The sequence below is a fragment of the Rhamphochromis longiceps genome, linkage group LG15 (assembly GCF_057381845.1).
Source record: "Rhamphochromis longiceps isolate RC_006_pf linkage group LG15, R_longiceps_female_GT1.1, whole genome shotgun sequence".
Lineage (NCBI taxonomy): Eukaryota > Metazoa > Chordata > Actinopteri > Cichliformes > Cichlidae > Rhamphochromis > Rhamphochromis longiceps.
Genome location: NC_140571.1, coordinates 7,991,064 through 8,003,297, shown reverse-complemented (window position 1 = coordinate 8,003,297; position 12,234 = coordinate 7,991,064). Strand labels below are relative to the sequence as shown.

At 40.3% G+C, this 12,234-nt stretch overlaps 1 protein-coding gene across 2 annotated transcripts in view; it reads right to left on the bottom strand.

The window, feature by feature from the left end:
• Positions 1-12,234, bottom strand: part of nbas (NBAS subunit of NRZ tethering complex) — a 181,506-nt gene that overhangs the window by 61,891 nt on the left and 107,381 nt on the right. For both annotated transcript variants that reach the window (XR_014907717.1, XM_085383241.1), the window contains exons 44-46: positions 10,937-11,187; positions 3,348-3,688; positions 1,166-1,390 (exon numbers count right to left, since the gene is read on the bottom strand). Coding sequence is in view for 1 of the 2 variants with exons in the window: in XM_085383241.1 (XP_085239367.1) it covers positions 1,166-1,390; positions 3,348-3,688; positions 10,937-11,187 (817 nt within the window). In the remaining variant the exon portion in view is untranslated. The remainder of the gene's footprint in view (positions 1-1,165; positions 1,391-3,347; positions 3,689-10,936; positions 11,188-12,234) is intronic.

Genomic DNA, 12,234 nt, shown 5'->3' with positions numbered 1-12,234 from the left:
ATTTGTATGTCCAGCCAAAGGTGACCTTATGAACTGGCAAAGAAGTAAGAAGTGAGAGTCAAATGTCTTCTTCACTTCAGGGCCTATTAAACTTACCGTTCCATAGGCAATTGCATTTGTGTGGGGATTGCATTTCTTCACTGATTTTGCTTCCAAGGAGCCAAAGATACACCGAGCTCAAGGGATGAAACGCTGTTGTGCCTACTAATAACAGACAGCTTAAAAAACTCATTTAAAACTTATTTTTAGACACTTCGTTACTAGCAGCCTGTTGCAGAAACATAATTTGTTCTCATTTCTTTAGCTGAGTCTATGAAAAATGCCAAAGATAACAAAGTTTGACAGGCATAAAATAGGCTTTCTGTTCAAATAAATTACAAGAAAGCTTGTCTGAAAGAGTTCAAGCTGTGTTGAAGAATAAAGGTGGTTGTACCAAATATTGACTTTCAGGCTGTTAGAATGGTACAAACTCTTCTTATATGCTGTATTTGCATCAATGGTTGCACATTTCAAGAAATCGCTAAACTCATTCCCCCATTTTACCAAAATATAAAGAGATGAGAGGTGGCTCAAGACTTTTGCACAGCACTATGACTGTAAGACTTCTGAATTGACTGAGTTTATACATGGATGCTGCTGATCAGCTGATCAGTTAAAAGCAGAAGTTAGAAGCAACTGAAGAATTTGCTCTTTTAACAGTAATGATTCTTTTATATATACAGTACACACAAAAACATAAATAATGATATTAATAATCCATCCACACAAACAAGCTAGCTTTATTTTGGAACCATTTTTGTGTGACTAGCCACATGCCTCATTTCTTTGAAAAGTAGATCAGCTCATGCGTTTTTGATTTTTGCATCATTTTTTATGCAAATTCTTTGTGTTTCTTTGTGTTTCCCATGAAAACAAACTGGGTTTGGCTGGATAATAGTTGTAATTATTTACCACTTAAGTTTGTGGATTAGAATGATTGCATGATACATTGTACTGCGTGCTAAAGAATAATTTTGTCCCCAATTTAATTAACCAGCTGGCAAATATCGCTCTTAAACTTTGTGTGTTCTTTCAATGGATCATTAAAAGCACATTTACACAAAGAGCAAATCTCACTCTCCGAAAAAGAATAAAATGGCTCAAGTGTTTGGCAGATGGGGCTTACCTCCTGGCTGTCTTTGAGTGACAGAATGAAGGGATGACTCAGAGTGTCCAGGTGGGCCTGAGATTGCTGCAGGTGTGCTAGAGCCTCATCAAAAGTCATTCCTGCAGGGTCCGTCCCTTCCTGCTCCCTACTGTCATCACCTCCTCTCTTCCTGTTCTTCTCACCCAGCTGGCGCAGGGCTTTGGTGGCTCGCTTTATCACCTCCAACCTCGCTTGGATGCTCAACTGGACATGAAATGGATGGAAGAAAGAGAATGGGAGAGAGGTGGAAGTTGGGGAGGTGTTGAATTGAGCAAAGAGAGAGGTGCTCAAGTTCTATACTCGTAAATTCATTTAAAATGGACCGAGTTAAAGAGAGGTAGGTACAACCTAATCTATCTGCATTTCAATACTATCAGGAACTTAAGTAGCATGTGCATGTGTATAAGGAGTGTGTGTTTGAGTGAGAGGGATCATAGCTGCCAGCCTGGAGTAATTGATTTTATTCAGACTGAGCAGGTTAACCATTCATGGGGAGAAGAGTGGGCCTCGGGCTACAGGAGGTTTTTATGCTTGCACAGAAACGCACAAACTTAGACCCCGACAAGACACACACACATTCACACTTTCAACATGTGCTACATATACCCCATTTTGAATTTGCAGTAATCTTCACCGAGATCGTCAGAACATTTCTCTGGCAAGTAAGACGCTCATTTAAATTGAGTTTATTTAACAATAATAATAATAATAATAATAATAATAATAATAATAATAATAATAATGGATTGCATTTATATAGCGCTTTTCGGGGCCCTCAAAGTGCTTTTTACAATTCCACTATTAAGTCACTCTCACATTCACACACTGGTGGAGGCAGCTACAGTTGTAGCCACAGCTGCCCTGGGGCACACTGACAGAAACAAGGCTGCCATATCGCGCCATCGGACCCTCTGGCCATCACCAGTAGGTGGCAGTTGAAGTGTCTTGCCCAAGGACACAATGACCGAGACTGTCCGAGCCGGGGCTCGAACCGGCAACCTTCCGGTTACAGCCACGATCGCCCTTTGTTCTGTTTGTATTTGTACAAATGTGTTATGAAGTGTGTATCCTACTGAATCAAATCCAGGTATTCACAGCCAACATCAGTCAGAGTCTCGGGTAAGGTTAGAAAAGAAGTTAGAAGTTGAGTAAGATGGGATGCATCCACCAAAGAGGTTAGCTGAGATCAATAATCTGTTTCCCTTCAGAAAAAAATGTCCAATGGGAAGTTTTGCATGCATTTCAATCCTTGGCCTTGTAGGAAATTAATCAACGATGGCAACGGTGAATCAATTCATCATTGCCACCCAATGGTCAAAAGGTCGAAAACATTCCCAAATGTGAGAAGGGACTCGATTTTCCCTTTGCACGTCCGAGGAGGACAGAAGAAAGAGAAGAGAGGGATGGTAATGGCAGAGGGAGTGGACGGTGTCTTCCTGAGAGGTAATCTGCATGTTAAAGAACACAAAGGGAAAACATTGCCTCCTGGGAATTGGAGTTTAATTGGCTCTGAAGTCAAGAGGGATCAATTAGCTCTCTTGGAGTGGTAGGGAAAGAGAAGGGACACAGGACAAAAATAGAAAAAAAAGGGAAGGTCTGGAGAAGGGTGATGGCAGGGTGCCAGGGCGAAGGAAAAAAAAGAACAGCAGGCTACTATTGATAAGGTGCACTGAGGCACTTTAAGTCTACTGCAGGACAATTTTTCACAGTCCTGTAATTATGTGGCTGACATTCCTTGTGAAATTTTATAATTTCTTTTATAAATCATGACTGGTATGTGCTTTGAGGCTGCAGAAAGTGGATGGGAACAGAATAATGTATTTGAAATTAGGAGAGGGCTTTTGGCATTCCAGAAATTGGGCCACATGCATTAGAGAAGACCGGCACGACGATGATGAGTGAGGAGTGAGGAAAATGACAGTTTGATGTAGTGAGTGAAAATCCCCGCAATCTTCCCTTTAACCAAATACGAATCCTTCCTTTGCGGCAGAAACCAACTACCTTCTGTGCTGCAATTAACCAGAGACTGTCTACCTATCACAGCTCCTACCTGAGAAAGTAATAGAAAATAGAGCCTCTTCTGCTCAAACGACCCCCGCCCCCGTCATAGAATAATTTCTATGAAAAAAATGCCCCTCTGTTTGGTCCAATTAAGGCTTACGTTTTTAGATGCATCAAGAGAGAAGGTGATGTTATCCAGGAAGCGGACAGCGTCGCCAGGGGCCAGCCTGTCCAGGTATTTGGCACAAGTGTCGTAAGCGTGTAGGTAGTCTTGGTCGCTCTGAGGGGGTCTCTTCAGCAGCTGGGGGTCCCCTTTCCAGAACACCTTCTGCAGCCATACTGCGTGGACTGCACTGGCGGACACCGTGGCCCCACCACTGCCGGGCAAAGGCAAACGATTGGCAAGTTTGGAGATGGACAACACATTCTGACTGGTCAGCACTGGTTGAAGAGTGGCCAGTGGATCCGAGGATTCATCCGTGAGCTTCCGATAGTTCAAACCTGCAAGCGTGAAAGACATATTACACGTTTACAACACTTTCACCTTAAAAATGTGTTTGCCTCTTCACTGAAGTCTCAAGCTATATCATCAAAAAAAGAACAAGTATACTTGGATGCTCCTCCCTTGTCCTTGTGTACTGGGATCTTTGACACTCCTTTGTATGTCTCAATTATGCAAGGTTGATGTTGAACACTTACAAAAAGCTGTAGTAGCTTTACATTAGCTTTATGTTTAGCTCAAGGTACTTTAAACATGGCATAACAAAGGTCCTTTTACTGCTACAACATCAAGATCAATAATGGGAATTGTAAAAAGAGTATTTACATATGAACAATAAGCATGTTTATTCTCCACGGCAGAGTATAAAATTGCATTGTGTCGGAAGGGGAACACAATGTACCATTTTTATAGTGTGCATACAGTGCATGGCTTCTGTATTACTATTCTTTCTGTTTTCTGTGACAACCAAGCAGACGAGAGATTTGCACAGGACGTTGAATATTCCATCACATGACAGAAAAGCATCAGGAGATGAAAAGCATCTCAGGAAAGAGTAAACAGCAGATGTGAACAACAAGGATCGCGTGTGACCTGCGTGTGAAAGGGGTGCCGGCCGTCTCTGCCTGCATGCAAACATGTACAGTTTGACTGTCAAACTGTCTGCATGCATCATATTTACCACTGCAGTACCCCCGGAGTAGGCATTGTGTGTGTGTGTATGAGAGAGAGCGAGAGAGCCGGTGGTGTGCTCTTGGTCTCCAGCGCTATCAGACAGACGCATTACTGTAGCAACGCTACATGGCCTGTCTGGGCTTTAAATATTTTAACACGGGTCTGCCTGTGGGGAAGGTTCTGTCAATGCTGCTTGAAATCATTCACACAATCACAAGCATACACGCACACACACAAAACTTTCCAGGTTGAACCCACATACACAAACACACACACCTTCCAGACAGGCCCAGACAGACATGTAAACCACAAATACTTACATATGTACTCTTTCCCTCCGGCTTCACCTGCCCCACCCACTCCTCATATTGCCTCTCTTTCCCCCTTTCCACTAGAGCCCGCTCAGACGGTCACCTGGTACTGTGTCTGAAAATGTGATGAGCACCACCTGTCTCCAACACATCTGAAAGCCTCTGTAAGTACATCTGGGTGGGCTAGTTTGCATGTGTCTGTTCAGGACTGCAAATGAGTCATTTTGAATGAGCATGTCAGAAGAGTTGGAAAGTGTTGGTAGAAAGTTAGAGGCCCCAGAGACACGGCAACAGCCTGTGTATCAGTTTTGCTGCAGGAAGTGTGAATACGTGGGTTATGTTTCAACAGTATGTGTGTGCATGTGTGTGAATGAGTGAGTGAGAGCGAGACATACAGTACAGAAAGTGTTAGCGTGAAAGTGTTATTGTCACAAAGTCACTATATGCGCTTGTGCATGCATATAAAGTCAATCTGGCTTAGTGTGTATATGCGTGTGCATTAATCTATTAGTACTCATGATGCTGCAACTCCTGGTAGCTTATGTGGTGCAATAAAGCATGGACTTTGGTTCTCCCCATGGCTGAACGGCATTTATGCAACTGTCAGCACCTATGCTGCCTGTTTAAAACTAGTGCATCCATTTTCTTTTATTTTCTGTGTTTTTAAGCTGGTTTAGGGCAACATTAGCAGCTCTATCCATGCTTCCCTGAAATCAAGACGTTATTCTGCATTCTGTATGAAATATTTCTTAAAAACAGAATACTGTGGAAAAGCCTTGAGTCACCTTTCGATTCTTTATATTTTACTAGACAAATGGGAAATAGGGGCCGAAATGTATTGAAATGTGGCAAAATTTATGCAAATATCGTAAATAAGGCTAAAACAGAGTTTGTGCAATTCTCTTGAGCTTGAAAGCCAATATTGGGTAAGACCACCTTTATTAAACACAGCCTGAACTCTTTTAAGTAAGCTTTCTTGTCATTTATGGAAGTAGTCTTTAGGATTAATTCTCCGGGCTTCTTGAAGGACATTCCAAAGACTGCATTCTTGTGTAATTTGAACCTTCTCTCCCAGTTTCCCTTTCCTAAAGTTGAGTCCACTGAAACCAATTCACTCATCGGACATTACTTTGAAGGTGACATCCGGTCGACATGCAAGGCTCCGGCTACCTAGGTAACCTCTTAATGTACTTACTACCAGTTCATGTTTCAATCAATAGTACTCATGAATCTCATTGGTAGCCGCTTCAGTCACTTGCTTGGGAGTTTATTATCAGGTCCTGTGCTGAGCTCGCCTGCGGTTATTTTGCCTGTGGCCATGTGAAGTCACTCACTGTTATTTATTTTCTATGGTGTCTCATCGTCACGCCACATCTAGCATATGAAACCAGCTGGTTTTTGTGACAGGCTGCTAGTAACAAGTTCTCCAAAATTGAAGATACAATTTAAAATAGGTTCTTTGCCAAGTTTTTCATTATGTGTAGGCACAACCCTGCTTCATCCCTTCAGTTAGGCCTTTTCTGGTTTCATAGGTCAATGTTAAGTGGCTAAACAAATAAAAAGCATTTCTCTGGAAATGCTCATGTACAAGGACTGGGCTTAAAATGAGTGATATAGTAGGCAGTGTCCAAAGTATAAATCTGAAAGACCTTCAGAAAACCTGAAGAACTATTGCTCACAAGCAGTTTAAAAAAAATTACAAGAAAGTCTGGCTAGTGGGGAGAAAAATATAAAAAAGGAAGTACTCTAGGAGCAGAGCGCAAACCTCCACCAAGGCAGAACTACAAAGTTGATAGAAGTTTGTAGTTCAGTAAAAATCAGATAAGGGTAGCAACAGATATTGACTCTGATTATACAAACATTATGTTGGAGTAGGTAATAGATAAGGGGACTTGATTTGTTAATAACAATATTAACTTGAGGGTATTATATAATATTATACTACAGTATATTTCTAACTTCCTCTTGACAATGCTTTAATTCGAATACTTTTAGTTTAAGGTCAACTTGAAAGAAAGGCAGATGTGAAATGTAAAAATACGGTCAAATGTGACATATTTGCATACAAACTATAAGAAATATTAGATATTTAGAATACCAATATAATAGTATCATTCCCTAAATATTGGCATTACAAAAAAGGTATTATAATTTTTACTAGTTTTAATGATAAAAGGCATTTTATGAAGATCTGACCTTATTTGACCTTGAAGAAGAGGCCAGAGGTCCAAATTGACATCAGATTTACAATTTACTTGGTGTACTGACAACATTTACACTATGCTGTCAGTACACCAGTGGCAGTAAGAAACAGTTTTAAATAGCTCTATAAAGTTTCATTATAACCTCCTCAGTGGAGGTAATCAAAAAGGAATTAAGGCTCAAGAGTTTTGTACAACACTGTAAAAATAAATGTAGACTTAACAATGTAAAATTGCCTTGAGTTCATATTGTTCTGTCTATTGACTAACTAGTCTTCTGTTCATCTTCTACACAGATCATCAACTGCTGAGGAACCTTTTGCCCAGAAGATGCAGTTTGAGCCTCATCTTGCTTTGTTTACAAGGTTTATGTCTCCCCTGTGAAGAGCTGGGCTTATATTTGGATTGCTTCATAAAAGGTCCCATTCAGACCACCTGCACATGTGATTGCAATTTCCTTATACATCTCTAACTTCAGCCTAGAAAAACAGTTCTTTGAGTGGTAAACCTTCAGCCGCTGTCATTGTGAGTTGCAAATAAGCGATAGAAGCACAAACGGGAGAAAACAGCGAGATGCTAATATAGTGATGTGGCAGTAATTGTGCATTAGTGAAACTGAAAAGCAGCAGTGGGAGTTAGTGCATTTAAAGTTAATTTCATTTTTCTTACTTTATGTTAAACTGCATCCCAGTCTTGATGTGGATGTCTCAGTGTTGTGTGTGTACGTGATTTGGGCATGTGTGGTTCAGTGTGTTAAACAGAGACATGTGTCACCAGTAAAAGCTGTGGCGCTATCAGGAGCAGAAGGAGGAAGTGAGGCGTGAAAACACAGCTGACACCTGGCTGACCTTTACTGAACTTTTCCAAGAAGTGACACCAGCTTCACCCGTACGCAACAAAGTTTGAGCACTCTAGCCTGGAGCGCTGAACCAGTGACATGATGTCCTGGGAGAGGACCGAGTGCAATGCTTTCTCTCAGACCCTTGGTATATCAATAGGATTGATGCTGAATTGTTTTCCTTTTTCACTTCACAGCCATATCGTTATAGTTTTGCATGGTTCAACCCTGCTACTCTTCATCTTTGAAAACATCTACATGAGCTAATAGAAAAAAAAGGAAGCAGAATAAGATCAAAGGGCAAGATGAATCAGACAAAGGATAATATGTGTAACTGGCACTATCAGGATGTCATCGGAGGTGTTTTATTTGTTCTTCCCAGTCAAACGTTAGCGACTAGCTTTATTCAGACGGTCAGTTGTTGTTTTTTTAAAATTCCACATGACAACCGCTGACCAGAAGCAATGTCAGCATCTGTGTGTGAGTCATCAGTCATGTCGAGACAGATTGTCTTCAAGTCTGGACTTTTACTTCCTGACAGCACAGGCCAGAGGTGTTTTTTACCCACCAGTAACAGGTGCACTATCCCTATGAATTTGTTTTTTTTGTTGCGTTTCACTCTTCAGAAACTGCATTCTTCAGTAAACGAAGGCTATTATTTAGTCTGCAAATAGAAATGGCAGCACTCTGTTTTTCTAAAGTATAACCCTGTTTGCCGAATGCAAAATGACTTCCCTCATGATTTCACACAAAACGCTTTTTAAATAAGTGGAATTATACAGAAATTTAAAAGCAAGAAATGTTGCCATGATTTTTTTTTTCTGGTTCATTTTGTTTTGGGTTTTTTTTTCAGTAGTGACAACCTGTCAAAGAGTCTAGCATTCCTTGTAGGACTGGATAATTGCCTGACATGGGAGGGTCATCAACTCGTGTACCTGGGACCTCCCGTCTAAAAATGCTGGCCCACAGACGCACTTTGTATTCTATTCTCTGTGCCTGGCATCAGCTATTTGCATTTGCAACTTCAATAACTTACTACTTACTAAAAAAAACATAGCAATTCATTACCAGGTCTTATATTAGGTAAATACAACCCCAGATTAACCAAAACACATGATATATTGCACCACATCATTATCATTTTAACAAAAACTAAGACACAATGCACAAGCATTGTGTGAAAAGCTAAACACGCCTTTACTGCTATCACAGGTAATGGAGCATTGAGGTGTATGTTAACAAAAGGCCATGGAGGAAAGACATCAGCAATATCATCAGAGAAGCAAATGTTGCTGCTGATCGGGGTTATAAGGCCCTTTCCAAACAATTTGAAGTTCATCATTCTAAAGCGAATGCATTCACAGCTGCCAATCTTCCCATGGGTGGACATTTCAGCAAATTCACCCAAGGTCAGACAGTGCAATACTCAATGAAAATGAAAGAACCCAAGATCTACATCTCAAACTCCCTGGGCCTCAGTTAGCATGTAAAATGTTAAAGCTTATGGCAGTACAGTTTAAAAAAAAGCCAAACAAGGCTTGCATGGAAGGGTTGCCAGGAGAAAGCCTCTTCTGCCTAAAAACAACATGGAAACATGGCTTAGGTTTACAAAGCTACATCAGAACAAACCACAAGGCTTGTGGAATAATAACCCTCGCTCGCGCTCAGTGTGTACGTAAATCACGCGTAAGAACATTTCAATGATTTCTCAGAAAGTCTCTGACCATGCAGACAAACAAATGAAGGTCTGGCTGTCTTAGGATGTCTAAAACCAAGTATTTAAAATGAATACTACCCTTAGCAGTACTACTAATACCATGATCATCATTATCATCATTGTTTTCATTATTATGATTATTACTACAAGTATTAGCAGTAGTATTATGATCATTATTAGTAGTAGTAGTCGTCATATTTGGTCATTATTTACAGTTTTCCAAAACACAATAAGCCAAAATTACAGTTAAATAAGAAAAATTAAAAATGAAACTGCATGTAAAGAAAGCAAAATACTAAATGGGAGGCTGTAAATTTTAACATTTTAAGTTAAAAAATATATGTATAAAATATCTCTTTTTTTTTCTTAAATTATCTTCATTAAAAATTATTTATATTATTGTGAAATGTCACCATTCACATTATCCTGCTATTAGCTGGAGAATCTGGATTTTTCTTTATATTTCATTGCAGTGAGTTTCTCCTCTAGAGCTGACGGATCACATGTTCCTTGTCCTTTGCCTACTTTCTTCTTTTTCTTGCAGTCTGTTAGTACTTTTTCATATCATCTTTCATGTCCAAACTTTTCTTTTTCACTTGAGCCACAGTGAATGTCCCCGGGGAAACAACATTCAGAACCTCCATTATTTCAACCGGAGTCTTGCTGCGGTGGGACTTTAAGAGAGCTGTCCATAAATGAGTGCCTGCAAGCCTCAATGAACTGAAGCCACACTGTAAAGAAGAATGGGCTAAAATTCCTCCACGACAATGTGAGATACTAATAAAGTCATACAAAAAATAATTACTTCAAGTTATTACTGCTTAAGGTGCTTCTACAAGCTAGGGAATCATGGGACGTACTCAGTTCCTCACACACTGCTTCTGTATATTGGCTTAGTTTTTGTTAAATAATGACATGGGTTGATGTGGTGTATGTTTTATAGTTTAGCTGAAACTGTATTTGCCTAACTTTAAAACATGCTAAGGACCAGATGATCTTTATTAAATCCTGAAACATAAAAGCCAAGAATTTTTTTAAAACCATAACTACATCTTTTCATTGCCAATATTGCTGATACTGCAGGCTTCATTGTCGTTTTATTTGTTTTATAATAATAAATTCCACTTGAATTAATCTGATTTATTGCTTGGACTTCATATCTATCATTTTCCTGGCACAGGGTTGTAAAACAGTAATGGCATGCTTAGTACTAAATAAATCTGACTAACTGTTATAGATTAAAATGTATTTTAAAGTGGGTCAGGGGTCCCTGTGTCCTTACAGTGACTGGTCTATCTTAGACCAACATGGTGTTAGTGGAGCTCCTGTGATTGGTCATGCAAGAAGTCACTTCCCCTTTATAAGATTCCCCACTTGGTTTTCAGAGAACCGTGGTTATGTCAGTAACAAAACGTTTTAGCTGGGGGATTTGTCAGAACAACAATCAAAATGCCAGTTATGAACTACATATACTATATAATCACCATAAAAAACAGTGTACACCTCACCGTTGGCAACAGCTCGAAGCTTCTTGAGCAGTTTAACATGAGAGTCTGGCTTAATGGTGGTGGTGACGTAAGGCTCACAGCCCGCAGCATCTAGTAAGGTGTAGTAGTAGAGCAGGCGGTTGAGGTCGGTTCCTTCCACAGTGGGAAGAACATATTTCATCATGTGGCTGTAAAAGGCCTGAGGGTTACACTTTAAAGTCTCAAACAAGCTGAGGGATTCGCTCCGGGTTTCAATATCCTTGGTGGAGAGGCTGTGGAAGAGAAAACGGGAATGGAATAAGAAAAACAGGGAAAAATGTGCAGAAAATGAAATGAAAATATAATTTTATATAGCTGGATTTGTAGTAAACACACAACAATAGCCTGGCCTACTATCAGTTTAAAGCTTTTACATATGTGGTTGTAAAAACCTGCTGTTTGTAATGGCTTCACAAAAAAATATCTATTGGTACGCAGTGTGTGAACACTTGAAGTTTCAGGCATCAGAAAGGAAAAGATCTGAGCCTTTCATATAGACAGCAATAGCCACTATGCCTGAAAGAGATGAGAAAAAAACACAGCTAACCAAAAAAAGAAAAACCCACACATTTCATCAACAGAAAATCAAAGAGAAGACTACCAGCAATGGAGACTATTTGGCTCCAAAGTCATTTCTGAAAACAGTAGCGCTAAAAACAGTGGTGCAAAAACACAAGAGCAATCTGCAGGCTTATCACAAAGCATACAGGTTGCACAAGACGTGTGCACATCCTTGCTAAGCGTGTTTTGCTACAAATCTCAGTCAAGATCAGCAGGTGGTCTAAAGAGCAAAAGAAAAAGTGAAAAGAACACAAGCAAAAACACTGGAAAGAGGATGACAAAAAAAAAAAACTTGGAGAACCACAAACAAAAGTTAAGCAGGGAGCGATACAAAGAACGAAAAGGCAAAGGCGAAGTAAAGCTAGTTGCTTGAAGTCACCGAGGGGCTCCGAGCAATCTGTGGCTTCATGGGAGTGCGTTTGTGTGAGTGGAAGTCTGTTTATCTGTCAGAACGGGACAACATCAAAGGGAACAATGCTTCCTCTGGGCTCTCTGTCAGGCTTTCGCTAATGAAAAAAATATAGAGCCTGGCTGCGGCACGGCAGCTGACAATAAGCTCGATAATGTAAATAACACTAATCATCCTCACAACAGGGGCTCTAATAAGGCTGGAGTCAACAGAACGACTAACTTAGAGTGAAGACACCCTCGCTCGCTCTTCCTCTCGTCTCCCTCTTAAGCGTACGCAGGCGGCCCGTCACCCCAATCAAAGTCTGATG